Source organism: Colletotrichum destructivum, chromosome 6 (genome assembly GCF_034447905.1).
Source record: "Colletotrichum destructivum chromosome 6, complete sequence".
Classification (NCBI taxonomy): Eukaryota; Fungi; Ascomycota; class Sordariomycetes; order Glomerellales; family Glomerellaceae; genus Colletotrichum; species Colletotrichum destructivum.
In genome coordinates, this window is record NC_085901.1 from 1,045,351 (window position 1) to 1,072,284 (window position 26,934).

General features: G+C 57.1%; 9 protein-coding genes across 9 annotated transcripts; 3 read left to right on the top strand and 6 right to left on the bottom strand.

Moving 5' to 3' along the window:
* Positions 1–332: 332 nt before the first annotated feature.
* CDEST_09501 (uncharacterized protein) lies at positions 333–3,234 on the top strand. Its single transcript, XM_062925660.1, has 3 exons — positions 333–1,453; positions 1,512–1,878; positions 1,946–3,234. Exons 1-3 carry the CDS (start codon positions 1,450–1,452, stop codon positions 2,244–2,246), a joined length of 672 nt encoding a protein of 223 aa, XP_062781711.1. The 5' UTR covers positions 333–1,449; the 3' UTR covers positions 2,247–3,234.
* CDEST_09502 (Putative six-hairpin glycosidase superfamily, glycogen debranching enzyme) lies at positions 3,073–8,684 on the bottom strand. Its single transcript, XM_062925661.1, has 3 exons — positions 8,013–8,684; positions 3,442–7,834; positions 3,073–3,387 (listed from the first exon to the last, which is right to left on the bottom strand). Exons 1-3 carry the CDS (start codon positions 8,240–8,242, stop codon positions 3,280–3,282), a joined length of 4,731 nt encoding a protein of 1,576 aa, XP_062781712.1. The 5' UTR covers positions 8,243–8,684; the 3' UTR covers positions 3,073–3,279.
* A 5,727-nt stretch (positions 8,685–14,411) lies between these two features.
* Positions 14,412–15,866, top strand: CDEST_09503 (Putative glycerol-3-phosphate dehydrogenase, NAD-dependent, NAD(P)-binding domain superfamily). The gene is made up of 2 exons (XM_062925662.1): positions 14,412–14,568; positions 14,637–15,866. The coding sequence occupies exons 1-2, from the start codon at positions 14,432–14,434 to the stop codon at positions 15,862–15,864; spliced, it is 1,365 nt and encodes a 454-aa protein (XP_062781713.1). The 5' UTR covers positions 14,412–14,431; the 3' UTR covers positions 15,865–15,866.
* A 1-nt stretch (position 15,867) lies between these two features.
* CDEST_09504 (Putative gamma-glutamylcyclotransferase) lies at positions 15,868–17,709 on the bottom strand. Its single transcript, XM_062925663.1, has one exon. The coding sequence runs from the start codon at positions 17,498–17,500 to the stop codon at positions 16,241–16,243; it is 1,260 nt and encodes a 419-aa protein (XP_062781714.1). The 5' UTR covers positions 17,501–17,709; the 3' UTR covers positions 15,868–16,240.
* Positions 17,710–17,891: 182 nt separating this feature from the next.
* Positions 17,892–18,224, top strand: CDEST_09505 (uncharacterized protein). The gene has a single exon (XM_062925664.1). The coding sequence runs from the start codon at positions 17,906–17,908 to the stop codon at positions 18,221–18,223; it is 318 nt and encodes a 105-aa protein (XP_062781715.1). The 5' UTR covers positions 17,892–17,905; the 3' UTR covers position 18,224.
* Positions 18,225–19,147: 923 nt separating this feature from the next.
* On the bottom strand, positions 19,148–19,488 carry CDEST_09506 (uncharacterized protein; the record flags this gene model as incomplete). Its single annotated transcript, XM_062925665.1, has 2 exons — positions 19,148–19,396; positions 19,465–19,488. The coding sequence occupies 2 exons, from the start codon at positions 19,486–19,488 to the stop codon at positions 19,148–19,150; spliced, it is 273 nt and encodes a 90-aa protein (XP_062781716.1).
* A 61-nt stretch (positions 19,489–19,549) lies between these two features.
* Positions 19,550–22,475, bottom strand: CDEST_09507 (Putative Ulp1 protease family catalytic domain, papain-like cysteine peptidase superfamily; the record flags this gene model as incomplete). Its single annotated transcript, XM_062925666.1, has 7 exons — positions 22,039–22,475; positions 20,833–21,088; positions 20,514–20,541; positions 20,401–20,415; positions 20,238–20,287; positions 20,168–20,187; positions 19,550–20,105 (listed from the first exon to the last, which is right to left on the bottom strand). The coding sequence occupies exons 1-7, from the start codon at positions 22,449–22,451 to the stop codon at positions 19,550–19,552; spliced, it is 1,338 nt and encodes a 445-aa protein (XP_062781717.1). The 5' UTR covers positions 22,452–22,475.
* Positions 22,476–23,231: 756 nt separating this feature from the next.
* On the bottom strand, positions 23,232–24,447 carry CDEST_09508 (uncharacterized protein). The gene is made up of 4 exons (XM_062925667.1): positions 24,208–24,447; positions 24,009–24,146; positions 23,816–23,953; positions 23,232–23,747 (listed from the first exon to the last, which is right to left on the bottom strand). Exons 1-4 carry the CDS (start codon positions 24,243–24,245, stop codon positions 23,552–23,554), a joined length of 510 nt encoding a protein of 169 aa, XP_062781718.1. The 5' UTR covers positions 24,246–24,447; the 3' UTR covers positions 23,232–23,551.
* Positions 24,448–26,120: 1,673 nt separating this feature from the next.
* On the bottom strand, positions 26,121–26,922 carry CDEST_09509 (Putative ribosome biogenesis protein Slx9). Its single transcript, XM_062925668.1, has 2 exons — positions 26,799–26,922; positions 26,121–26,723 (listed from the first exon to the last, which is right to left on the bottom strand). The coding sequence occupies exons 1-2, from the start codon at positions 26,799–26,801 to the stop codon at positions 26,130–26,132; spliced, it is 597 nt and encodes a 198-aa protein (XP_062781719.1). The 5' UTR covers positions 26,802–26,922; the 3' UTR covers positions 26,121–26,129.
* Between the last annotated feature and the right edge of the window lie 12 nt (positions 26,923–26,934).

Here is a 26,934-nt window from a genome sequence, read left to right on the forward strand (position 1 = left end):
GTGTTGTGACTTGTCTTGTGGAGGATCGAGGACAAGGTGAAGGAGGAGGAGGATGCAAGACTTGTTTAGCCGTTTGCTGCTGGTGCTGGTGCTGGTGCTGGCTCTTGGCGCTGGCCCTGCCTGGCGCTTCTGCATCGGCAGGCCAGCAACACCCGAGAAGAGTACTTGTCTCAGTATGTGCAGCGTAGTGAGGCGCAAAGTACCTCCTCTGGGTCATGCCATCCCATTAATGCTTCGCCTGTCCCTGGCCCCCGTTTTCTTGCTTTTTTGCCCTGTCGATTAATCGATTAATCCCAGAATCGCCCATGCACTCACTCTCTGAATTGCCTTCTCATCACCACCACCACCACCGTCCCGGCCTTCTTCCTCCCTTCCTCCAAAACCACCAACAAGTCGACAAAAGCGCCCCCGAACCCACCGTCACCATCTCTTCTCTGCCCTCCCCTCCTCTCTCCTCCTCGTTCTTCTCGCCCACTCTGCATCCGCACAGTCGCTTCGTCACCCTTCGAGAAGGACAAGGAGTAAAAACCGACTGCGACGGCACGGCACCCTGCACCACATACTTCAACCAGTCCGCGACCGATACATCGTCGACCTGCCACGACCGACTACAGCCCAGCCTAGTCTAAGCCAAATCCGCCCTCATCGATTGCCGTCACTCGCTTGGAACATCGCCCGACGACCTCGCCTTTGGGAATACCCCTGACGCACACGAACATCTCTCGCTTTCTCTCAACCCCTCAGCATCTGAATCCCGAACCGATCGGACGCACAGTGGTGACGAGCGTGCAAACCGGCCCACATAAGAAATCACAACCCCCTCGAGCATCAGACGAAGTTACCCGAAAACCAAACCCCTCACGACTCGACCTGCAGACGCACGGGAGTTTTACTGCTTGGAAGACGCATCCGCCCTTGGCTTTTTCGGCATCAAACGAACGGTACGACGCTTGGAGGCAATCCGTGTGCCAGAAGCTGGGACGGCAGCTGGACCTTGCTCAACCTCGACCTACTTGGGACGAAAACTAGACCACGCCGATCTCATCGCCAGAGTCAAAACTCACCCACGCACATCGATTCTTAAAAGCCATCTTGGTTAACACAACACATCCAATCCAACCAATCCACCACTCGACCTGAACGCTTCTCCTTCGCAACTTCTGTTCCAATCCCCTGCGCTTGACTCGCTGGATTGTGGTTCAATCTTAAAACCCTCCCCGTGTCAACGCTTGTGTGTTTTGGGCCACCCGTAATCAGGTCGAATACCTTCCCTCGATCGCTTCCGCCGTCTCCGCATTCCAAAGCCTTGTGTTGATTTACGGCGACCGACATCAGCACACCTACATCCCCCGTTACCCTTCTCCCCTTTGCTCTTTTACCCGTCTTCAATTATCAAACCTATCCAACTCACTAGGGCATCCTGTTTGACGCCTCGTCAAATCCGCCACAATGTGTAAGTCTCACCCAACAGCTCTCTGGTAGCCATGTTGCATGATCTGAACGTCGTCCAGCTGGTCTTTCGACTACTATTATGCCCTTTGCGGACCTGCCGGCCTGCGCTCTGAACTGCGGCCCGCTCTACGATGCCAACGGTGCATGCGTGCCCCCCGCCGTCCCGGCCGCCGACGGCAGCGTCTACGACGCCTGCTTCTGCAGTCAGGCCGTCCTGCAACCCTTCAAGACGGCCGCCACTGGCGTTTGTGACGCCGCAGCCTGTGATGCTGCCGGCTTCAGCAGCATTCAGGGATGGTACACCTCATTCTGCAACTCCGTCGCAGGCGGCACTGCCACTCAGGCATCCTCCTCGCCGGGTTCCTCCGCGACGAGCGGGTCATCGAGAGGGTCCGGGTCTTCCAACAGCGGGAACGGTGGCGACTGGTAAGCCTTCCCAAAGCTCATCGTCGACGCTCTCCCGTCAGTTACTGACAGTCTCTTTATTTTACAGGCTCTCCAACCACTGGAAATGGGTCGTCATGCTCGTCGTCCTAGTCGTCGCCATCGCTGGCATCTGGATCGGCGCCTGCATCTGGCGCCGGCGCTACCTCCGCCGTAAGGATCGCATGTACGAGCTCGGCAAGCACGCCCACAAGGGACCCAGCGGCATCATCGCCGGCTCTGGCGTCAACGTCAACCAGGCCGGCATCATCAACTCGCCCGGCCAGTTTATGCCCGGGCCTCCTTCCGCAGTCTACGACGAGAAGCCCCCCAACGAGAGAAAGAGGTGGATCGTGAACGAGAGGACGTAGGCCCTACGACCATCCCATCAAAGGAAGCGGTGCAACTGCTCCCTTGTTCCATCACCAACCCACCAACGGCTTAACGAGACGGCGTTCATCTTTTTTTTTATTTTTTAAAACGGCATTCGGTGTTTGGACATCCACACCCATACAAACGCACGCACATTGTTCTGCGCAAAGACTTGTTGTCTCCATTTACCTCATCATTTTCCATGGTCATTTTATAGGAGTACGGCTGGAAACACGGGAAACCACTATTGGATACGAGAGCATTGGCGGTCAAACCACTTGCTCTCTCGCGCAACCAAAACAAAACGAAGCAGCGCGGCGGGTAAAGGCCGACGAAGGTTGCGGGAGAGGAGTGACGAGAGACGGGGAGAACCAAAACATCCGACCGCAAACCCGCATGACAGAAACAGGAACCCCCCTCCCGGGTCTGCCGGCCGGAGGTTTCTTTAGACTCGGCCCGGAAAGCGAGAGGCACTCGTGGTCGGGCTTCGGGACGCGTTCCAAAAAATGGTAATCCTTTTACAGAAGCCGTCTATCATCGTTGAAATGCGTCGGTCTTGTAATTGGGAGGCATCTGTCAAAATCAAACAAGTGATTTCTGTGTATCCTCGATAACCACTCCTCCAGGCACAATCGGTCACGAATATAACAGGTATGCTCTATCCGAGCGGGTCGATCAAACCAATGGCCATTCGAGCGCTGAGATCCTGCGCCTAATGCTTGACGTCGTCATGTGAAAGGAGCAACGATGAAGGGGCCCGCCCGGCTGGATCAACACCAGAACATCAAAGTCGGCAAGCAGATAGATAAGCTTGGAGCCGTGATAGGTTATTATTAATGCCTTATATCTATATACCATCTGAAACCCCCAGCCGTATCCCTCGTCCAAAAAGGTGAATCAATGACTTTACTCGGCTTTTCGCCTGTTCCATGCCTTCTTCTCTGCATCCCCCTTTTTGAAACTCTCAAACCGTCTCACCATCCTGAACACGTTACCCAGTGGGAGCTATTAGTTTTGACGACGACGAATCGTTTACTTGGTCCTTACAGGTAAGGCAATCTTGGCTTTGTCACTCTGCTCTTCGGCAGCATCCATGTACAAGTCGATCAAGCAGCCAGCGGACCATGCTTGCGTGGGGCACTGAGCGTGTTAGCACTTTGTTCGTTCACCTGTCGGCATCTTGGATCAACTTACCGAGTCGGGGCAGTCCTCGCCATCCTTCTGCGTGAGCTCGGCCAACCCTGCCCATACACTCTCCCGGATCATCTGCTTGCAGCCCATCAATCTCCGCGTGACCTGCTGGAAGGCTTCGATACGTCCGGCCTCGGATCCCCTCCTCGCGAGATCGAACTTCAGCAGGGCACGGAGGAAGAAGCCCGTCGGCCACAACCACTCCGGACCCTGGTGGTAGTTGCGTCCCTTGCTCGTGGCGAAGTCGTCGCTGTCCTCGCTGTTGCGGTAGTACGGTCTGTAGTTGAGGTCCGCAGGGTCTAGAGTTGCCATGCCCGTAGGGCCGCGGATGGTCTTGTCGGCGACCAAGAGGGCGTGCAGAGCATGCTCGGGATCGAAGAGCTCGGGGGCCGCGCACATGGCGATGGGGAAGTTGGCGCGCAACTGATAATCCTCGTACTCCTTGCCAGATTTGTACAGGTCCTTGTAGATGCCACGTCGGTTGATGACCTTGGGGTTGACATCGTACTTGGAGTCCTCCTCGGGGGTCAGAGGAACGTAGTAGCAATGCTCAAAGTTTGCGCGGATGAGGCCGGCCCAGTCCTTGAGGGATATGGAGGAGTCGTCCGCCTTCTTCACTGAGGAGTACTGGTACTTGCCCTCCGAGTTGAGGGAAGCCAGCCACTTGAGGGTGCTGTACAGGAGACCTGTGATCTCGATGGCAGCGCCGTCGCGGGGTGTGCCGGGAACGCCCTTGGAACCGGCGCGTTCGCTCTCGCCCATCTTGTCCATCCACGTACCGCAGTTGTGCTGGTTACCGCCAAAGATGATACCGGTCTCCCAATCAGGCTTGATGGATATGTTGAAACCCTCGTCGCTCATCTGGGAGTCGATCGACGGGCCAGCGTTGGCCTCACGGAAAGACATGCCCGAGGCGTGTCTCTGGAGAGCCTCCTGGACGACGTCCTCGATCGTGCTCTCCTGCGAGTAGGCACGGGAGTCCTCGACATCGAACCAGGTGTCGTCGTAGGGAAGGAACCGTCGCTTGACCTTCTCCTTGAAGAGATCCAGTCCGTTGGGGGCAAACTTGGTGTAGTCCTGAATGCACTGGAGGAAGAACCAGATGGAGTCGCGAGAGTTGTAACGAGGGAGCGATCCGCTGCTAAGCAAGTTGGGAATCATGCCATGTTTCAAGACGCTGGCGAAGGCAAGGATGTGCTCCTTGGCCTCGTCGAAGCGGCCGGTGCCCAGGTAGAGACCCCGGAGTGAAATGAAAACGTCTCGTCCCCAACACCTCGCCCACTCGACAGCAAAGTGAGGCAGGCCGGCCGCCAGCGAAGGCACCAGCTTCTTCGGCCACAGGGACGCAGACTTTACCAGACCGGTCTCTTGTACGCTGACCATTGCAAGGCTCTGGAGGAACCACTGCCCTTCGCGAACATTATCGTTCATGAGTCCGAGACCGCGCTCCCACGAGGCGTTGTACAGTGTTCGCAACACGAGGCCAAAGTATCTCGGCAGCAAAAAGCTGGGAATCTTCCGGATGGCATCGAAGCGCTCCTTCAACCAGACAGCAGGCTTCTCAAGACGGTCAAAGTCGGCAGTTTTGCTAATGCGCTCCAGCCGGCCAACAATGTAGTCGAGGGCCCACTGACCGTCGCGGAGGTTCTGGCACAGAGGGTGGGCGAGGTTGTTGTCGCGGATGATGTCCTTGAGAAGACTCCACCACCCCTGAAGACCAGCATAGACGAGCTTGCCGTGCCCAGGAATGTCGTAGCAGCCGTCCTTGCCGCCGCTACCGTCGCGCTCCTCGGCCTCGCATCGGTAAAGCAGGAAATTGAGGTCGACAAGGTTCAGGTTCTCCACCGCGGACCTCGCGCCTGAGGTGACATAGTTGTCCAGTCCCGACGAGTGCTCGGCAGCCGGGATCCACGTCTCGAAAAGAGCGATGCTGCCGGGGGGGAACTTGTCGCGGACGGTAATGATGGTATCGTCACCCTTGACCTCCATACGAACACCCGGGACGTCGACGACACGGCTCGGCAAGCCGCGCAGGAGCTTCTTGTCATCCAGGACATCCTTCCTGGCCTCGTCGCCGGCGTCAACCTCCAACATCCAGCTGCCAAGATGGCGAGCTTTTGTGCCGCCCAGATGAACAGCGTTGAAAGCACCGTTGCCGTTACCGTAGCCAGGGAAGGCGGTGTGTGCGATGAGGAAGTAGCCCTTTCGTGACTCGGGGTGGACCCTGTGGACAGTGATGTACTGATCCTCGTGGTGAATATGAGTTTCGTCGTATCCATCCTTGCCCATCAGGGTATGGATCTGGTTCAGGAGCTTCTTGATGCCGCCTATGCCGTTTCGGCCACCGCCGACCTTGACCGGCTTGGAAGAGGACTCGGAGGTGTACAGTCTGGTCTCGTTAACGAGGTCCACTAGTTTGGGGTAGATCTCGTCGTAGCCCATGACACTGCCGGTGGCACTAGCGCACATGTTGACGAGAGCGGCGTTAGGGAGGGTGTCGCGCGCATCGCGCTTCTGAGCCGGGGTCTCGTTGTCGTGGGTACAGTCCATAAAGAGCGCTTGGACGGGCACCGGCTTGATCCTCCGGATGATCTCGCGCGAAGACGGGCTGCTTCCGTTGAGCATATCGCCGCCTTCGACAGACGGGCTCATGGGGCTCATGGGCGACTTGGAGTCGGCCTTGGAGATTTCGTCAACCTCGAAGCTGCCAATGGGGCGACCGCCGTGTTTGTGGACCAAGCGGCTCAGCTCGCCGGTGCTCCAGGCCTGCATGGCTTCGCGGATCAACGCGCTCAGGCCCAGCCTCTTGACGAAGACGTAGTCCATCTCCTCAGAGCCAGTGAAAAGCTCGGCGACGACGTACAAATCCGGGCGGACGCGGCGCGCCTCGTCGAGAATGTGCTCGGCCACATGGAGCGGGGTGGAGTGGCAATTGTCGATGCGGAAGCCGGCGAAGTACTTGGCCAGCATACGAGCATACTTGGTCATATAGTCCCATAGGAACTGGCTGTCGGACGGACCGTTGCCGTAGCGGAGTTTAACGCAGTCTCCCCAAACAATGACTTCGCGTCTGAGGTAAACACGAGACTCAGGACCAGCATGATCAATGAGGGCATTGCCACCCCAGACCCAGCCGTTGTTCACGAGGACGTTCTCCTCGGGCTTGTTCTTGGCGGTCGTGTCGTTCTTGGGCAAGCGGGTGAAATAGGTCTCGATGAGAGGGAATTCCTTGTTAATGGGACCCATGCGCGGGCCATGCTCGTCGAGTCGGCAATATTTGATGCGGTTGAACAGCTGCTGCAGGATCTCGCCAATCTCGGTATCGTACTCCTTGTAGAAAGGCAAATTGATTTCGTCAAAGAGGGAGACGAGCTTGGACCTGGCCGCTGCTTTGGTTGGCGTGGAGCCCTCCTCGCCCTCGTAGCGTCCGAAAATGACCGAGAGGAGGCCAGAGGCGGCCTTGGGATCGACCGTCTTCCGGAATCGCTCACCCATGCGGTCGGCGCCCTGCAGACCGTGTTCGATGAGGAATTGGGCATGGTCCTTCTGGGAGGCGTCCTTGAGGCCAGCAACAGATGCGCCACCGGCGGCGTCCTCGGGCGAGGTGGCACGGCCAGCAACCCAAGCTTCCAAGGCGGCATCGACGTCGCGCTCAACATCAATGGCGTAGTATTCCCACAGGCGAATTTCTGAAATGACGTGCTTCTTGATAGCGTCCATGAGCTTGATCAGGTCCTCGTCGCTCTTCACCTCGGTGGGAAGACCGAGCTTCTCGAGGTTGTCACTGAGCTCCAGCAGCTTCGTGTCTAACAGCCAGGCCGACTCCAGCCAAGGGGCCGTCACCAGGTTGTATCCGGCCTCGGGGTGGTCCTGCAGCCAGGCGCTGTTGTGGGCTGTGTGGTTGAGGACGATGTCGGTCAAACTCAGCATGGAGTACTGCTTCTCCAGGCTCTCGACGAGGCCCCGGACGTCTTTCTCGCCGGCGGGGAAGCAGTCTGGGTCCCAGCCCAACTGGTCGTACAGGCTATAGGGGGAGTTGGAGGCGCCGCGGACCTGCAGCGGGGTGAAATGGATCATGTTGTAGCCGCGGTCGCTGATGCCGCGCAGGTGCTTCTCCCAGTCGGTCGGGTACTTGCCCATGAACTTGCTAATGACAGAAAAGATGGACAGAGCGGGCAGCGGCAGAGGGCGGCCGTCGAGGCTGAGGCGCGGGGCGACATCGATGTAGTAGAGGGGCGTCTTCTTGTTGGTAACTGCGGATGTGGTGGACTGAGGGGTGGCGTCGAGCTCTTCGGCGAGGTCTGGCAACTCGGCATAGGTGGTGTAGAAGGCGTAGGCGCCGGCCTGGAAGATGGGAACGGAGATTTCAATGGTGCGATTGAAGTCGGGTTTCAACCTGGGGAAACGGATGAGCTTGAGCTCGAAGGATTACACAACACACACACAGGGAGAGAGAGAGAGGCGGCGGCGGCGGCGGCGGGCGGGCGACCACGAATTGGATGGATCAATTGCAGTTGGGGTCGCGGGGTAGATGGATGGAGAGGTAAGGTAGGCAGGTAGGTTAGCTAGCTTACTTGAACTCGCGAAATTCATGTCTGTGGAACTCGGCGCCCTGCTCTGGAATGTTGACCCACAGGCTGCCATGGCGACAGACGGACGAGGTGCCCTCGATGGCGAAGCGGATCGTTACGGGATCGTTGGTTTTTGGGGCGATGTAGACGTATTCGCCGGCGACCTGGGGCGAGCCGTCGTCGTTGAGGGGGAGGAGGTATACTTCGTTGGATATCATGGTTTTCGGTATCATTTGCCTGGGTTGTAGGAGGCAACTTTGGTGCCCCGCGGACGGATCGGCGACGTGGGTAACAGCAACAGGAGCAGGACGAGGAGAGGGGAGGTGGGTGCGCTGGATGCGGAGACGATTCCGGGCGAAACAATGGGCCGGGTGCTGGGGAGGAAAGCTGGGGGGCGGCTGGGACCAGCAATTGATGAAGAGCGACTGAGGTGTGCTGAGATGCGGTTGTTGGCGGACAGGCCGTGGTCTTGAGGGTTCAACGACTGGCGATAATTGTAGATAAACTTGAGGGAGAGAGAGGGAGAGAGAGAGGAGGTAAAGAAGAGCCCAAGTGGTGAGGTCCGGTAGACGGGGTGACGCGCCTGAGGATGTACGATGTACGAAGGTAGGTACGTGTGTGTATGTGTATGCGGGTGAGAGAGAGAAAGAGACGGAGGCAGGTAGTAGAAGGGGGAGAAACGAAGAGGAAGAGGAAGAGAGAGAGAGAGAGAGAGAGGGAAGGAAGAAAGGAAGAAGAGAGGGAAACACAATGGAGGACGGTGACGATGCGCCGGACCGCGTGGAAGACTGAGACTGCTCTACCTACCTACCTACCTACCTACCTACCTTACCTTGCTCTACACAGTGACACGTCCAACTCAACCGTTTTCCCTCTCTCCTTCTACTTCTCCTAGCGCCTCCGTCCGTCAATCTCTCTCTCACTCTCTCTCGGTCTCAGCCCGGCCGGCCAGCCAAGGTGATGAAAGCATGGCCCGGTGGGGTGTCATGATACCACTGCTGCCGTGCGCGTGCTAGGTGTTCGTACCTGAGCACTCACCTCCAGTCGGGATTTTGGAGACACACACAATAGAGAGAGAGAGGGGGGGGGGAGCTGAGGCGGCTGCCGGGAGGAGAGCTCCTTCGGTCAAGGTACGAGGTTTCCTTGGCGCGCCGCACATGTACTGCGTGTTAAGGGGACGTGGGATAGCATGTCGGCCACGCACGGCATCAGGAGGGAGATTCACTCCAACCTCTGGGTGCTTGCGGGATAGCTTGGCTGGCCCGAGCAGTAACAGCAGGAACAACAGCAACATCAACAGCAAAAAAGCAGCAATAACCTTGCTGACCTTAGCTCTGCAAGAGCTCTCGCTGTGCGAGTGGGTGTGACGGCACCAACAAGTCGCCAACAGGGGGGGGAGGGGGGGAAGTCTCCAGCGAAAGAAACTCAGGTATTAGTGGTCACCACAGCGGGGCAAGTACCCCTCCACCAGCCCCGTGCGGAGAAGATACAAGTAGCATGGGCAAAAAGAAAAAGTAAAAAAAAAAGATGTCAAGCTGCCAAATGGAATGGCGCCCACAGCAAAACATGGGAATGTCTGGCGGCGCCTGAACCGGATAGCTTCGGCGGGGTCAGCTTGATGAGCTAATCCAAAGAGGGACTAGCATCTCACACTGTGGGCCCGCTCATCGCGATCCTCGAGCATCCAGACCATTGTTGACATTGAAATTCCTGCTTCTCTTGCCTGTCGAAACATCGCATCCCGTATCCATTGACTGCCGCTATCCAGCCGACCAGCTGTGTTGGGAAATGAATCTTTCTCTCCTCCTTGTTTCTTGTCCTCCCCTTTCCAATCTCTTGTCCAATTCCCAGCAGACATCCGACATCGTGAGGTGAAGGCCACGCTGTTTTATCTGTTATCGCTTTCTTGTCGCTGACTGAGACCTTCGCTGGCCTTGACTCGGTATCTGTGCTCCCGCCCCAGTCTGGCCTGATCTTTGTAATACGCGTAGGCGTAGGGCGGATACTAAGAGAGCCTTTACAGAGACGAGGACTTTTTTCGTGTGTCCCGGAGCGGTACGAAGAATACCGTGTACATGCAAATTTGCAATGGAGAATGGCTTGGGATCACAAAAGAGCTCCCATCCTGGCATATCGAGTGACGTCACCACGCTTCCTCCCGCATCAGCTCTAGCGGCTTGAGCCTTGCACAGACGTGGTTTCATGCCCCTCCCTCTCCGTTTTCCGCCTTCTCCCCCCTGCAGATTTCCGGAAAGACAGCTCCAGCCTCCATGAACTCATTCATTCAAAACAACTAGGTGTGACTTACCATCTGTTCCTGAGCTGCCCGCCGCCCCGTTCATTGGCTTTCCGTGCCTGAATATCACCCGCCGCAACGGGCGGCCGCATTTCCATTCCTCTGCTCCTCAAAAACGGCAGCAACCGGAAACATCTGTAGATGTAAGGCGCATATACATGTAAGTAAATATTCCTGCCCCCCCCGTCATCCGACTAGACATTGCTTCTCGCCCGTGAATGCTGGATGCGACAGAGACGACACCGCTCTTTGCTCCCATGTCCCTCTTCTCCCGCCATGACGTTACCTCATGCAAGAGCTTCCTAGTGTCTCATCTCCCGGCCCCTGCACCCAAAGACGACTAGCTGCCTTCGCTTGAGGCTCCCTGCGATGTTTTTGGGTTCGTCGATGACACGATATCAATTTAGTCGAGGCGATGGCCCTCGCCGGCCACTGCTCTCATCTCGGGTTCGTCGAGAGACACGCCAGCTCACATGGCTAGATTAGTCTCGGTCGATCCGCTCGCCGATGTTGAATGTTCCGGACCCTATTCAGTTCTGCCTCTACCGCAAGGAGAGGCCCAAAATGTCTACCGGCGACCTGACAAAATGACGGGCCCGCCCATGCATCCCGGTTTCCCTTTTGGAGAGACGATGGCCGCTGGATAGGTCGAACTGGGACGTGTTCGGTTCGGGAGTTGGGAAGATCCACTGCGTCGTCAAACGTCAAGATTCCCGTCAACGGAGAAATTTCCATCCCCAAAATATTGTTTTCCTTTTCCATGGAAAATGAGGAAAAGGAAGAAGAAAAACGTTGTGTCGTCTTTTCATCTTCCGGCTTTCTTGGCACCTTCGCTGCCTCACGGGATCAAAAGTGAGGCTCTCGCCCAATGGTCCAGCCTCTCGACATGTACTTACACCGTCATCTCCCACAACCCGGCCGATCAAGTTCAGCCTTTTCCCTCTCCTTTTCATTTGGGATAACTAAAAGAAAACGTTCTGACGCTTCCACATATTGTCGCCGAGACGGGCAGGCGACGCGCTCTTAGACAGTAGGCTTCTCGGCTTGCAAGCACCAGGTTTCTCCCCGCCGGAGTCGAGTCCAAAGAATGGCTTATCCAGAGTTTGCGCTCTCATCTGTGACTTATTAAGACGTACGGTTTGATAGTTCCATCACATAACGCCCCCATCTATTTCACAGGCACGAGGGCTCTAGATACTTCGAGGCACACGTCGATCGGTACTCCTCATCTGGACAGCGTTCTCCGCCATATGTAGGAGCACGATGGTTGGTTTGAAATTGAGTATCAATCAAGGGTTCACCGCGTATTCACTGTGATTGGAAGTGTTGTGCTCCTGTCGGTCAGGACCGTGGGTTCGATGCGTACCTAGGTAGAGAGCAGCAACGCCTGTGGCCTACACTCCTCGATGGCACGCCACACCGGAATGATGAACTCGACTCTTTTCGGGCACTTGACTTGTTCAAGACGGCAAGGCCATACCTGCAACAAGACCAATCATCTTACCGTGGGAGACACTGCCAGTGCTTGCGAGCTGTTGCCGGTGTATGTCGAGTCTAGACAAAGACATCATATGAAACAGACGATGGCTTGGCTAGATCTGGCCTCGACCGACTCCACGGAAGTACCAAGGAGTCGGAGTCGGAAAGCAAACCTTTCCGACTCGCCTGCAAGCCCAGCACACATAGAGAACTCAAGTGACAGGCGATGCCTCGGCCTCGGTGCAGCTCATGCCGAGCGCTCTGCTGCTCCCCACGAACGGCCCGTCCCGCCCTGTCCACTATGTATTTCCCCCGGCGGCACCCATTCCCTAGTTCTCCGCTGTGGTCTTTTAGTCTCTCAGAGTCTGGCCGAGGACACTGATCGGTGGTATCAAGCGTAGTCTCTTCGTGGAGGAACAGTGTCTGGCTGGCTTTCTCACGATATGGGGTAAAGTGCCGCGAGGTGCTGTGCTCAACTACCAACACCATCGCCCCGAGACGACTGTGCCGGCGATACCGTTGGATCGCATGTAAAGGATCTGCCTCTTGATGGCGGGGCGCACTTTGGTCCCTGGGAAAGATGGGCGCCACGTTGCCTTCTTGTAGACCGGGACCCCTGGAAGTACCGAGCGGATGGTAGGTGGCATGGCTAGACAGTCCACTCGTTTTGATGTATCACGACTCTGGGTACCTTGCAGCAGCGGCAGATCATCGACGCGACTGTACGCCACCTGCAGCAATGATGCTATTGCCTTCGCTACTTGTGCATCTCGTAGACTGCGGTTCTCACCGAAAACTTGCCTGATGTGAGAAGAGGACACTACTCCGATGGCCAAAACTGGACGTGAGCGGCCGGGTCAAGAATGAGAATCTTATCCGTTCCACTGGCAACAGCCGATGGTGTCTACGTTCCCTCATCCGGGACGAGTATCGAGCTGAGTCAGAGCAATGAGTCGGGTCAATCAAGAAGAGAGAAATGGCTGCGCGGGTATCGTTCAGAAGCCGTCCACTCCGCCAGGCGTGAAGCGTCAGTGTCACGCCATCACAGGCACAACCATTATCAGATGCTCCTCGGCAGAATGTCACATTGCATTTGACTCTGCCCAGCAGCGGCGGGGCACAAAAGATGTATGGTGAGCGGAACGACGGAAGGACGTTGCTGCCGCATCTTGTTTGATTCCCGTTCGGCGTTGGCGTGAGATGTCGTGCCTCCGAAAAGCAGAGAAAGACGCAGGCTTCCGGTTGGTTCACCCATGCGACGATCGGTATCGTGGGTCCAGGGCATCGGGCAGCGGGCTCGATGGGGAAAGAAACAAATGGAAGGGCATTTGGCATGTGATTCTCCGTCTGCCGCCAGGGGTGAAATAGACGGCAGCATTGATTGGCAGCATTGCAGTGCACCGGGTCTTGGGTTGTTTCTTGGGTACGTTGTTCCCACTAAGGAACCACTTTCCAGCATGGGATCTTGCTATGTGTGCGGTACAGATACGCGCAGAGTATCTATTTGTACCTTAGGTAGGAGACGTAGGTGGGATTGGTATTGGTTGACAGGGCGGTGGGCACGTCCGAAGTTTGCCAACTTTTGTTGTTGTATATTTTGTCTTGTGACGAGCCGAGCCGAGTTGCCATCGGCCATGGGGAAAGGAGTGAGAAGAGAGCGCAGGATAAGGTAGCGGATGACATGAGACTCCGGGTGCAGAGGCAGAAGAACGTGCAAGTGTGACCTTTGCCTCGGCCAGTAGCCGGCGGAGGCGAAGCGGAGAGCCCGGCCGAGGCATCCCGGGGATGAGGAACCTTGGGAACCTTGGGCCCGTCAATCCTCACTTCCTTTCCCTTCCCTTCCCTATCAGTGTAGTGCGGCAGTGCCCACCCCACACCCGGTCCATGCTCGTGCCTGCCCCTACTTGTAAGGTAGATAGGAGAACATCAATAGAAAATAAAAAAAATTACAAGGGAAAGGGCCCGACTCGGCCTCAACCCCCTGGAGTTTTCGTTGAGCGACTATACCTCTTCAGGAAAGCGGTGACGATTTGTCGCCGCGACCCTGCCGGCTTGGACGTGCGTCATGCTGCTCTCAACACTGCCGTCGGGCAGGAGCACCCCGGTATTATGGTCGAGCTGATTGCCGATTTGAATAGCGATTGGCAGGAGCTTTCCTCTTCCTGGGCCGGGGAGGAGAGGCTGCTTTTTGGTGGGTATTCCATAGAAACTTATTTACGGACAGATACCTACTACTGTAAAGTACCTCGAAGTACAGGTAAAATAGCACGCTGCTCTGTGCAGAGTACACTTACAGGTAAGATAGAGGACAGAGACATGGGCCATGTGGAGGGGCAAAAACAAGGACCACACCACCCCGCCGTTACGTTGTCTCTCCTTTTTTCTGCCGTCTCTGTTACTGCTGCTGCTCATGTCGCGAGACCCCAAGAAAAACAAGACACCACATGTACTACACGACGCACACACACACCTCTGTCTGTCACCGAGAGAGGAGCCGATGCCGAAAGAACCTGTCTGGACCCTCCCATTTCCCCGTATCCACGTCCCGTTCCCTTCCGTAGCTCGTACATAATACATACATAAACTTCACCCCCCTTTCCCTTTTCCCGTTGACACGACCCTTTCCATATCCTTTCCACTGTGCCCCATGCTCTTCAGACTGCGTCCTGTTGTTTCCATCGCCCGAAGCAGCTTTCCCATACGACGTTTCAACTCTGCATCCACCATGGCTTTCCTCGGCGCCGAGAAGAAACACAAGGTGACGGTCGTCGGCTCCGGTAACTGGTAAGCTCCCGCCCCCCTCTATTCTACTGCTTGCTGGCAAGGACGACTTTTACTGACACCCAGACTAGGGGTTCAACCATCGCCAAGATCGTCGCCGAGAACACGGCCGCCTTCCCCGACCTCTTCGAACAAGATGTCCACATGTGGGTGTTCGAAGAAGACGTCGTCCTTGACGAGACATCCCCCTATTACGACGCCTCCGTAGGCGACCACCCTCAGAAGCTCACCGCCGTTATTAACAAGCACCACGAAAACACCAAATACCTGCCCGGCATAAGTCTTCCCCGCAACATCGTCGCGAATCCCTCCCTCCAGGACGCCGTCAAGGACTCTACTATCCTCATCTTCAACCTGCCCCACCAGTTTATCGGCAACGTCTGCAAGCAGCTGAGAGGCCACATCCTGCCCTTCGCCCGCGGCATCTCGTGCATCAAGGGCGTCAACGTCTCGGACGACGGCGTCTCCCTCTTCTCTGAGTGGATTGGTGATGGCCTCGGCATCTACTGCGGCGCCCTCTCCGGCGCAAACATCGCCTCTGAGATCGCCGCAGAGAAGTGGTCCGAGACCACCGTCGCCTACGACCCGCCTCCCATGGACAACTCCCGCGCCCCGACTCCGCGCTCCAACTCCCCCAACGGCACCCCCACCAATGGCAACGGAAACGGCATTACGCCTCTGACCCCTGTCGATATGCAGCACAGAGACGCCCGCGGCCGTGCCTCTAAGACGAAGCTCACCCCCGTTCCCGCCGAGTACCCGCCTCTCGACCACCAGATCTTCAAGCAACTTTTCCACCGTCCCTACTTCCACGTGCGCATGGTCTCCGACGTCGCCGGCGTCTCCCTTGGCGGCGCCCTCAAGAACATCGTCGCTCTGGCTGCCGGCTTCGTCGACGGCCGCGGTTGGGGTGACAATGCAAAGGCCGCCATCATGCGCGTCGGCCTGCTGGAGATGGTCAACTTTGGAAAGGAGTTCTTTGGCGAGACGGTCCACACCGGCACTTTCACCGAGGAGTCGGCCGGTGTCGCCGATCTGATCACATCGTGCAGCGGCGGCCGCAACTTTAAGTGCGCAAAGATGGCCGTCGAGGAGGGCCTGAGCGTTCAGGATGTCGAGAAGAGGGAGCTCAACGGTCAGATGCTGCAGGGCACGAGCACGGCGCAGGAGGTCAACAGCTTCCTCAAGGCGAGGGGTCTGGAGAAGAAATACCCGCTCTTCACCGCCGTGCACGGCATCCTCGAGGGACGCTACAGCGTCGATGACATCCCTACCTTGGTGTCAAGCTCCGAGAACTAGGCGAGTGGAGAGAGCAGATGGGGAGAGATATTGTGGCATAAAAAGCATACGGATAATATGGAACAGTACTGCAGGTGGCGGTGCTAAGGATGCGTGACGTCGTCCGCGCGTGAACGGCCGCCGGAGTATGGGTTTTTGTCTTTTTTTCCGTCTCACTTTCATGAGATGAACATTGATATCCCTGGATTGTACCACAGCGGCATGGATGTGGGAAAAGGATATAGACAGGTTAAGCAATGACGACGTTGTTCTGGTCGATTTTGTGGGTCCGTAGCATTTGAGAAAAAGAAACGCTATTGTACCGAAAGATTGTAGTGTGTGTGCGTGCGTGTGTGTGTGTGTGTGTGTGCACGCGATGATAATCCCCTCGATTTCTTCAGTCCATGTGCTCCAAAAGTCCCACCTTCTCCTCGTCAGTACACGCAAACCGACCCCTCCACGACCTCTTCCGGAACGTCCCCCCGCCCCCGTCCTTCTCCTTCTCCTTCTCCTCATCCTGCGTCCTCTCGCCATCCCCGAACACGGGCTTCAACACGACGTCGTACACCGTCCAGAGCAGGTGGAAGATGACGCCCAGCGTCACGCCGAGCCACAGCGGCGCCTTACCCTCCTTGTTCGCGGCCCGCTTGCTGAGCAGGAAGAAGAGCAGCAGGACGGGCAGGAACAGCGCCGTCAGGAGCCAGCGGCCGGCCCGCTGCCGCCACGTCGTCGGCGCGTAGGCGCGCAGGCCGCCGAGCCAGCGCTGGTAGTCGTCCGGCAGCTCGTGCTCGGCGGCGCCGTCGGTGATGAGCTTGAGGTAGCGCGCCGAGGGCTGCGCGTAGGCCGGGTCCGGGCGGCGGTTGGGTCGAAGGAAGCGCCAGTACCATTTCTTGCGGGGATCCTGGGGCTTCTTGGGGTCGTCCTTGTCGTCGTCGTCGTCATCCGGGGCGTCGGGGATATCGGGGTAGTAGAGGGTGTGGGCGAGGAAGGGGCGCGGGATGTCGATGGGCGGCTTCTCGGGGACGGAGACGCGGGGCGGGAGCGGGATGCAAGGGGTCAGGATGTCGGCGTACGAGGAGCCGCCGCCCTCGGTCGCGACGATGGTGGCGTAGTCCTCGGGCGTGACCTCGTACACGACGCCGAAGAGGCCCTTGTCCCAGCCGAGGTCTGCGGACGAGCCGGACTGGGACGCGGAGGACGTCGGGGGCGGCAGCGGCGGGACGGGCGGGAGCTTGGGCGGGTCGGAGGGGTCGGGGAGCTTGGGCACTTTCCGCGGCGCCGAGTTGGCGAAGCACGGCTCGCGGTAGGGCAGGCCGGGGAGGTCGAAGACGAGTGTGAGGGACGGGGCGGAGACGTTGACCCGGGAGAGCGGGCGGATACCGCGGGTGCCGAGGAAGGTCTCCGCGCTGAGGTTGGAGCCGTAGGCGAGGTAGAGGACCGTGGATTGCGTGGTGGCGTCGTCGTCGTTATCGCCGGGCGACGAGGGTGCGTCCGGCGAGGCCGCAGCCAGGCGCGAAGGGGAAGTCCGCGGGATGCTGGAGACGGGTGGGTACGACGGTTTCGAGCGGGCAGAGGTTGGTGTCGTCGCCGGCGTCGAGGCAACTTTGCAGATGCGCTGGAGCAGACACACCGGTTCCTGGGGGATCGCAGTCGTCATTTTGGTAGCTTATCGGACGGATGAGAGGCGGCAGTCGTGACTCGTGAGTAGCTAGCTGTACGAGCTAAGCTGAGCTGTGAGCTGAGCTGGTGAGGATCACCGGGCGGCTTGCTGCCAATGCGTCGCAAAAGCTAGGATGCTGCCAGGGATGCGTGCTCGAGAGGGAAGAACCAGAAACTCTATGGTTGAGGAGCCAAAAGAAAAAAACACCCCCAATGCGAAACTGGACGTTTTGTGTTGCCGGGTTTGGATGATGACGACGCTTTGGGAGTACCATGTACCGGACTGGCGGACTGGCGGCGGAGTTGGCTGACATAACAAAGGGTGGGAAATACGGGATTGGGTGGGGTTTGCGGAGGGCCTAGGCCGGGTTCGTGACCGGGATTCGGTGTTGCTCGTCGAGGGATGTGTAAGCCGTCGTCTCCCACCTTACACTCCGACATCATGACTCTCCTCTCCGGTTCTAAGCCCTTCTTCGTGCAGCTTGAGACTCAACCCTACTCTATCCCCGGCTGTCTCAGGGCTCCCGGTTCTTTCGAATTCTCTTACCAAGCCAGTTTTCTCGCCCTGAGGATCGCCAGTCAACTACTTTTCATACATAAGAGTACGGAAGTCATAACATCGCGCTCATTTGACCCCGGCGTTACCAGACGAGCTCGGTTTCAGAAGACCCAGAAGGCGCGTTCTCGGCCGACCATGTCGCCTCGGAAAGACACCTTATGAGAAATCGTCACCACTAGAGAAGAATTGCGTAGAAAAGCATCCGTTGGTCGTCATCTCTGCTTCACCCGAGCGAGCAATCCAGCGTATGGCTTGAGGGCAAAGACGGCCACGATGTTCATGCTTACCGGCTTTCGGGGCCCGTCACAGCCTGCCTCGTCAGCCCAGTGAGCTCCGAGTTAAGAATCATCTAGTACGGCGTGGGTTTTCCCACATGCAAATAGGAGGTCGTTGCCGAAATGGCACCTGCTTTTTGGCGGGTTTGCTTAACCACTGTGCTTCATGAAAGGTACCTCACCGCATGCAATTTGTAGAAGTCCATCTTGGTCCGTCAATGCGTATCAGAAGTTGTCTCCGCGGCGACGGCGATGCGAGTGCTTTTACTGAGATTGGTTCGAGATTGGTTCTCTTTTGAGTCTGCAGAGCCCCTCGAGAACGCTGGACAATGTGACTGGTCATCGAAGCGGCTACGAATTCGTAGGTAGAGCTGTCTGAGACGGGAGGACAAAGACGAAGTTCAATCGATGACCCGAAAGTTGTTACTCCTCGTCTGACAGAGAAAACCCCGTCCTGAGCACGCCAAAACGCCTCGCCTGCCCTCGGTATGTCATCATGTTTCCCAAGTCTTCCTCGTCACTCATCTCTTCCTGGAACCCTTCTACGGGATGCGTCACCAAGTCTTAAATCATGCCTCTTGCCACCTATCCCCGCCTCAAAGCGGACAAGCAACCGTGCGACTCCTTGAGATGCCCTAGGAACACTTCCCCGAGATAATAAGCGGTAGAAAATCGTGTGCTAGTTAGTGGTGGGTACTCGGTTCGGTGATCGGACGGCGTGGCTCGCGAACGGATAGCTAGAGCTGGTGGGTGCATCGCCCGACGTGTCTCTTTCTCTAGGCTCACCGTCTCACCGCAATGCCTTTGGGCCTCATCCAAATGCCCGTCTCGTATCATGGAATAAATACACTGCATGCCTTCGTGGATATCGTATTTCGAAAATTGTAAAAAAGAAGCCCCCGAGTACGTACGGCACAAGGCCAAAGCCGTCATACAGGGTATTCGGAACCAGGACGTCGACTTGTTTCGTCGCGCAACCGGGCGGGGGCGTGCGGGAAGACCTGTTGTCGATTACTCGATCCGCGGGGGCGTCTTTGACGAGTACGGCGATGCGCTTCTCCTTTTTTCAAAAAGAAGGGATGTCAGGGAACCCTTTCAAGGTAATAGCAAAGAGCGCTTGGAAAGAACCAGGATACAACACCAAGACGACATGACGTCGTCCACAGGCCGGGGGGAGTAGGTTTCTTGGTCAGGAAGGGATGAAGGAATGCGCTTACGATCTCCTCCTCTCGCCCTCCTTCCGTAAGCTCTCGATTATCTTGAGCATCTCTTTCCGTCCGCCGTGGCTGTCGATAAGCTTGTTGGCCATGCTCATGCTGACCTTTTCGCGGGCGTTTGCGCTAAGCAGGCGCTTGATGAGGAGATGGCGCATGAGGATGCAAACAAAGACGCCACAGTCGCTACCGTTCTCCTGCTGCGGGGAGTCTTCCAAGTTAAGGTACCGGAGCGGGCGACCGAGGATCTCGGACATCTTTTGGGTCGCCAGGCGGCCCTCCGAATAGTTTGCGCCACCGAGTGAGTCGTAGTGAAAAGCGACGCCGTCGATGGCGCTGACGAGCAACAGGGACCAGTGAGAGCCGCCCTCAGCCTGGGCCACATTGCGGGCATCGTTAATGGGCAGGAAGATGTGCGTCGTTTTGGAGAAGTCGGGGAGGGCCGAGCGGATCTGGCGCATGTCGGGTTCTTTCATGAGGAGGAAGGTCATCGATGGCCGCAGAAGGCAGATACGGGCTTGCGGGTACTTGGGAAGGATTTCACGCTCCAGCCATCTGTAGTAGTCTTGTTAGACGATCGAGGGGGGATTGGTTGGAGGAACAGTGGTTGAACGGACTCTTCCCAAAAGGCAATGTTCTAAGACGAGTTAGTCAGAAGCACATGCGCAAAGGGGACGAAGGTCGCACGTTGTCTGTTAGCCAGTCATTTTTGAGCGCCTTGATATCCTCGTAGGTGACTATGGTTTTACATGAGTAAGCAGGGCGCGACTCGCGGAGTGTGTCGGAGGTGCGGTCGCAGAGCACAAGGGCGGAGAAGGCGGATCAGGGCAACATAATCGAGAGTACGTACGGAGGATATCGTGATCTGGAAGTCGAGCATGGTGTCAGTCGGACGTGGTGGCTACGGGGATGGGGGTCATACGACGCAATGCAGTACGTGTTGGGGAAGGGAGAGCGACTTACACGACAGGTAGGGTTGCTGCGGGGAGAGCTAGGACGCAATCCGCGGGTCAGTTCACTGGCAGGGCGCTGAAACAAGGCTACTCCCCAAACTTGGTACCCCGCTACAACTGCGCCTACACGGCGGTAGTCGAGCAGGACGGACGAGACAAGGAGCGTGTGGCTGGATGTTCGTCCGCCTGTCGTCCGACGTGAGAGGAAGAAGAGGGAAGGGGCACGAGACATCGACAGCCCTCTCTCTCTCTCCCTTCGATGCGAACGACAGGAACAAAGCGGACGGTAGGGGAGAGAAGCGATGGAGGCAGAAAGAGAAAGGTCTTACAGTGTCGCCAAAGTGGCGGGCCATCTTCCTGAACGGCATGCTCAGGCGCGACTCGGACCAGTGGCCGGACTTGGCGGTGCTCGTGCTCGGGGGCGAGGACGAGGGGGAGGGGAGTTGGGTTGCTGATGTCGCTGTTGGCGATGATGTCGGCGCTGATGCGACGGAGGAGATGGAGGAGCTCGTCGAGGTGGAGTTGGGAGACCCGGGATCGCGGGGGAGCTGCTGGTGACGAGAGGAGCGGAAGGCGAGGAAGCGGCTGTTTTCGCACAGAGCTGCGTCAGAGGGCGTCGGTTGCAAGGTAGTGAATGGCTCAGGTTTGAATACAGGCGACGATCTCGCTTCCAAATGTTGGCGAAGCGAGAATGGGGAATAAGTAGGATATGTTGGAAGCGGGGAGGGGGGAAGAGAGGAGGGAGACAGAGAAGGGGGGAGAGAGAGGGAAAGGGATAATCGGCGGCGAAAGTGAGCAAAGAGTTCCGAGGATGTAAACAGTTTTTTTTTGGGGGGGGGAGAAGGGATTGGGATGTAAGGATAGATGATAACGGCGAAGGGGAAACAGGGAGCAGAAGAGAGGGAAAAAAAGGCCAAAGCAAAAATAAAGGGCCCTGCTAGGTTCGCGAACCAAGTTCGGCCTTTTTTTGTTCTTCTTTTTCTGTTTTCTTCCTCTCAGGGATTTTTCTGGGCGGGGAGGAGGGTCCTTCTGGTTTTCTGCAGTGCAGCGCAGCAGCTAAGGATTCTTCCTGGTCACAGGTCGCCAGGTGGAGCGATGGGGGGGAGGGAACGGACCTGGGCTGCGCTGGGCTGGAATTGGGTGGTGCGCGCAGCCGCCGCGGGACTGATGAGGCTTGAATGCCGAGTGACGAAGCGCGTGGCGCAGCACAGCTCGACTGGCGGCGGAACGGCCTCAGAAGAGACGAATAATGCAAGGTGACGATGTCCAAACAAGCCACACTTGTGGGGTCGAAGGGGAGCTGGGGCCACCTCGCCTAACCCACGGACGGTGTCTCCGGATACCCATTGGGGCTTCTGGGCTCTACCTACATGGTAGGTACCTTAGGTAGGTGGGCTGCTGCTGCTGCTGCCTCTCCACTCCGCTGGGGGAGGGATCAGGCGGCATGCTGCAGCATGTGGCACTAGAAGTCCAAGGACGGACGGGAAACAACAGAGAAATGAGTGAATACGAAGAATATTAGACAAAAGACTGACCTGGTACTGCTCGGGCGGTCTGCCCCCGTGTGAGGGACACTCGATGTTGTTCGCACGTCGACTGCCGCTGCCATCGTACGCAGGGAGGGGGAAGTGGGAGGAGGAGGGGAAGGGGGAGGGAAGGGATTCTGGAAACACCGTTCAAATCCGGGGAGATCCCAGGGACTCGGTCTAGAGGGGCTTGGGGGGCCTGGGGGAATCAAGGTTAAATGAGATACGACATCAAGCGCGGAGGACAGCAGTCGGGAAGGGCGTTCGGCGGGAGTAGGTAAGCAGTGCAATAAAGGTTGTTGATGCAGAAGGGGGCCAGAAGCAGAAACACCGAAATAGCCAGACCAGCAAGCAGCTGGATGGGAACTCGCCCGTTTACATAGTGTGCGAGGAGGCCTGTTTGGACGATCACCAATCCGCATGTGCAATAGACGACGACATTAGGCACTTGGGAGGGAAAGATGGTAACCGGGAATCAAGGTATAAGCCGCCTGCGACACTGACTACGACACCAGAGGGGGTAGCTATGCCTCCACCAAACCTTCCTTCACTCTAGTGTATGGCTGCAATACCACTTGTAAGCCGTTCCGCGCCAGGCATCCGAAGTGCTGAGGGGAGAGAGGGGGAGAGAGAGTAGGAGAGACAGCGAGGGGAAGAGAAGAATAGGGACTTGGTTTCACCTCGTGTACGTCACCGTGCCTGCGACATGGTGATGCCACCAAACGGTGGCCACCCAGCATGCAGCCCCCATCAACCCGGCTTTGGTCAACCGTCGTCAACACCAGACCGCTTCGAGACTGGTGCCAAGCCGATGCCGTTTGTTTGCCAGCGGACGGAGTCCGTCCCCTTCCTCAGGCGCTCCAAAGTCAAAATCCCCGGGGGGGGGGGGGGGTAGGAATCGGTAGCGAGGACAGGGGAGCGGCAGACGTGGGGAACTTAATGGTACTATCCGTACTGCAAATACCGGCGTCTGCCGAGCTGTGTGCATTGCCCCATCCAGCCAAGCCGTTTGTTTCTTTTCCCACCAAACGCCGTTTCTGCTGCATTTAATTGAGTTTCCCACACGCGAATAACACGGTTTGCAACGAGTCCGTAGCGTCGGCACCTGGCTGTGTCAAATGAAGCAAGCTGCCGGGCGGTTTCGTTCTCTTTCGTCGCTTCTTTCTCCTGCGAGGGTGTAGAATTGGCTTTGGAAATGGCCTGTTTTTTGTTCTCTCCGGTTCGGGAGGGGGTGGCCGAGGGGTGACCGGGGACGCATTCACAGCTCGGGGCCCCATCCATCTTGCTCCTTCTCAAGAAACCTCTCACTCACGGTCCGGAAGCTGGACGAAGCACACTGGACAACAATGCAAACACCACCCGATTCATATCGTTGATCAAAAATCAAAAGGCTCTCATTAGTCAGACCCTGTATGTCGAGGGAGGTCTACGTTGTCCGTGAATCATAACCCCTCCGTAGCCTTCACTCTGCTATCGTACAATCCTAACTGGCCGAGCTCGAATCGTCGCGTTGGGGAGGTACTTAGTTGGATCCAGCAAGGCCGCCCTTGCGGCCAGCCTCCCGCGCCCTCTCGGATCCAGCCTCGAACGAGCCGGACGACGCCTTGCCTCCTTCGGAAGCGATCTCGCGCTGCTTGTCAGCATCCATGCTGGCGAAGCCGCCGCTGTGGCTCGCGTGGCCGCCCTTGGCCGCGATCTCCTGAACCTCTTCCTTAGGACTACGGCCGCGTCAGTCACACGCTTTTAAAGGAACGTTACAGTGGATGAAGGAGAATGTAAAGCCTACCGGTTGGCAAAATTGCCAGGGTTGGTGTTCTCGGTGCCCGAAGATCGCGTACCGGACGACGGGTTCTCGGCCTCGATACCGCCGCCGTGGCTGGCGTGACCACCCTTGGCTGCGATCTCACGGACTTCTTCGGTAGGACTGCACACCGTCAGCAAATCTCGATTCCAAATGGTACATCACGAGATAAGCTTACCGGTTGGCAAAGTTGCCCGGGTTGGTATTCTCAGTGCCTGAAGACTGTATGCCGAACGACTGGTTCTCGGCCTCGATACCGCCGCCGTGGCTGGCGTGGCCTCCCTTGGCCGCGATCTCACGTACTTCCTCAGTGGGACTGCGTGTCGTCAGTATGGTGCCTTTTCAAATGAATGAAGTCTATGGGGGACATGGCATACCGGTTGGCAAAGTTTCCGGGGTTCGTGTTGTCAGTCATGTTGGCGGTTTACTGCGTAGAGATATGTGTTGTTGGATGTATAATGGTGGTGGCAGACTGGTGATGTGTGTGCTATGGCCTGGTATTGAGATTGGTTGTTGAAGGAGAACAGGAGGATGGTAGGGTCGGATCTGAGGAGCGAGGTATATATTATCGAAGAGGTCTACGTACGTGCCTACCTTGCCCAGGTAAATAGCAAGAGAGGGAAGAGAAAGGCCAAGTCTTTGCCTGCCTGCCTATCTTCCTGCCTATCCCGTAGTGACGTTGGTGTCAGGCAAACGCGCTCTCCGCCCTTGCCCTTCCGACCCCCTGAAGATCTCGATGTGCTGACCCAAAAATGACGGAGAAGTAGCCGCATATACCCCAACCATTCCCGAGAGCACCAAAAGTCACATTTCAGTTATGAGTTCGTACAGAGCGTTGTGAATGCGAATGATACAAAAGGGTAGTGCGTTACCGGGATGATTGGGTCTACCTGATGCGCCTGCTGAGCTGACATCACGGCACCGTCAACCCCGCCAAAATATCCACAAATCCTCTCTGCCCGATCCAGACCTTTTGAGCCAAGTCATCTAATCACGTAACGACTGGTCAAAACAGCCGGCCACGCGGGTATTGGTTTGTTTGTTTTTCTTGATGGGGAGGGGGTTTCCATCGGGCCCATTGCCTTTTCCAATGCGTTAACAACCTCGAGGGCCGAGGCTGATGCAATGACGTCAAGACCATTTGCCGTCTTTCACGGATGTTTCCTGGGCAAACAAACCTCCCTGCGGCACTCGACCGCTGGTGGCAAGTACGTATTTAAAAAGGGAAAATATCTGTGAATGTCTCCCAATTGAGTCCCGACCCTATGGAAACCGAGGTAGCACCACTGATGGGGCGCCGGCCGACCTTTCGCGTTGCAATCAGCTCCCCGGAATCAAGCGGACGGTGGTTGGCAGGGTCTACAACGGCATCGGACCCGCAAACCGGCATCTCCCCCGTAAACACCCCGGCCCCGGGGGCGAAACGTCCGACGCCTGGCTCCGCATCTCAGACCCTGAAGCTGACGATTGTTTTACAAACGCAAAGCAGCCACTTTTTCCACATACGTTCATTCCTCATTGATCGCTTTAATGGAGTTCGATTGGGGTGCATTACGGAGGATGTTTCTGATGTGGTCAACGATGGTTAAGAGGAAATACTCTTTGCGTATTTATTGATAGTCAGATGCTCATGTTTCCACGCCTATCTTCTTCTGGCATGAGATACTCCGACAGCTTGCCTCTGCTCGACCGTGTCGCTACTAGCTCACGCGCGCCGAATCCTCGCAGACGCGAGATTGATACGTCTGTTTCCTTTTGAGAATGGGTCCTCAAGTGGGCAGAAGCCTTTTTCCTTGGCCCTTCTTGCTCAACGAGCGACCCAACCCACAATGTGCGAGTGTCTTCACCTCGCCCCTGATTTATTAAACCAATTGGTCGCGATATCTGTATCGCCATCCATCAACTGCCAGTTAGCCCTCTCTTTTCTTGTCGAAGGCCCTCGTCAATGTGTTGCCGTTGGTTTCTGCCCTACCAGACAATTTTGACAAGTTGATGACTAAACCATGCGAGGTGTTGTGCGCGCGGTCAAGTCGGTCTGTTTTGCAGCCAGGCAGTCAAGAGGCAGCTCCTCACTCCTCGACATTTCAGCTCCGTTAAAGTTCTTTCAAAGTGAACGGTCTTTTGACAATGCGTGAGCGATCCAAGACCTCAGTTGATAGCGTGACATCAGACTGTTTTCCAAGGCGAGCTCGAGACGTTGTGTAGCTGCCCATATCCCGGTGGCTGCCACGGCGCGTTGATAACAGGAACCCTGGCCTGTCCCCAAGGATTCCAGCCTGAGCGTACCCTGGGCTGTACCTTATTTGCTAAAGGCTGGGTTCTGCTCCATGGTGCTCGAGATGTGTCTTCTCAGCGCAGCCCAACGGCTCGACGTCGCATCGGGCGCCGCATCGGGCTCCGCGGAGCCCTCTACCGCCATCGCACCCGCAGGCGCCACCGGCACCACCGGCGCAGGAGCAGCAGGCACGGAAGCCAAGGCGGCCATGCTGGCCCCGAAGCGCTGCATCTCGCCCCGCACGACCTTCTCCTTGCGCTTCAGCGCGCCGGGCCGGCTCTTCAGACTCTTGTGGCGCACCTTGCCCTCGCGCAGCTGCTCCAGTGTCGGCGCGCCCTCGTCGAGGTCCGGCAGCGCATCGGCGAGCGACTCCATGGTCGTCACGAGCTTCTTGTTCGGGCGGCGGCGCTTGAGCGGCTTCTTGTTGGCCTTCTCCACCTTGGAGACGAAGGCGCTGTGCTTCATGGTGCGCTTGTCCTTCTTGTTCGTCAGGAAGCTGTCGTCGACCTTGGCCTCGGGCCGGAGCGTCTTGTGCGGCGCGAGTGGGTGGATGTCGCCGCGGATCCGGGCCATGCGCTTCTCGCGCGCCGAGAGCGTTTTCGTCGGTGCGGTGGGCGCCTGGGTTGCGGGCGGTTAGTATTTGTATGTAAAATCACAAGGGGGGGGGGAGGGGAGAAGGCGCAGTCGCAATACCATAGTGAATGATGTCTTGCTTCGAGTGAGTGTCGATGGATTCGAGGTACTTGGCTTGGCCTGTTTCGAGGGTTGAGTGTTGTCAGGCGCAATGAGACAGACGGACGTGGAAAGTGGTGGTGAGTTTCGAAGACGG

Excerpts from the sequence above, each read along its gene's own strand:
- CDEST_09501 (XM_062925660.1), top strand. Across the intron at positions 1,879-1,945 it reads AGCGGGAACGGTGGCGACTG|GCTCTCCAACCACTGGAAAT; the intron begins GTAAGCCTTCCC and ends TTTATTTTACAG.
- CDEST_09502 (XM_062925661.1), bottom strand. The coding sequence starts at position 8,242 with ATGATACCGAAAACCATGATATCCAACGAAGTATACCTCCTCCCCCTC. Across the intron at positions 7,835-8,012 it reads CATGAATTTCGCGAGTTCAA|GTTGAAACCCGACTTCAATC; the intron begins GTAAGCTAGCTA and ends CCGTTTCCCCAG. Across the intron at positions 3,388-3,441 it reads GCGAGGACTGCCCCGACTCG|TGCCCCACGCAAGCATGGTC; the intron begins GTAAGTTGATCC and ends TAACACGCTCAG.
- CDEST_09503 (XM_062925662.1), top strand. The coding sequence starts at position 14,432 with ATGCTCTTCAGACTGCGTCCTGTTGTTTCCATCGCCCGAAGCAGCTTT. Across the intron at positions 14,569-14,636 it reads GTCGTCGGCTCCGGTAACTG|GGGTTCAACCATCGCCAAGA; the intron begins GTAAGCTCCCGC and ends CACCCAGACTAG.
- CDEST_09504 (XM_062925663.1), bottom strand. The coding sequence starts at position 17,500 with ATGACGACTGCGATCCCCCAGGAACCGGTGTGTCTGCTCCAGCGCATC.
- CDEST_09505 (XM_062925664.1), top strand. The coding sequence starts at position 17,906 with ATGTGTAAGCCGTCGTCTCCCACCTTACACTCCGACATCATGACTCTC.
- CDEST_09508 (XM_062925667.1), bottom strand. The coding sequence starts at position 24,245 with ATGACTGACAACACGAACCCCGGAAACTTTGCCAACCG. Across the intron at positions 24,147-24,207 it reads CCCGGAAACTTTGCCAACCG|TCCCACTGAGGAAGTACGTG; the intron begins GTATGCCATGTC and ends GACGACACGCAG. Across the intron at positions 23,954-24,008 it reads CCGGGCAACTTTGCCAACCG|TCCTACCGAAGAAGTCCGTG; the intron begins GTAAGCTTATCT and ends GACGGTGTGCAG.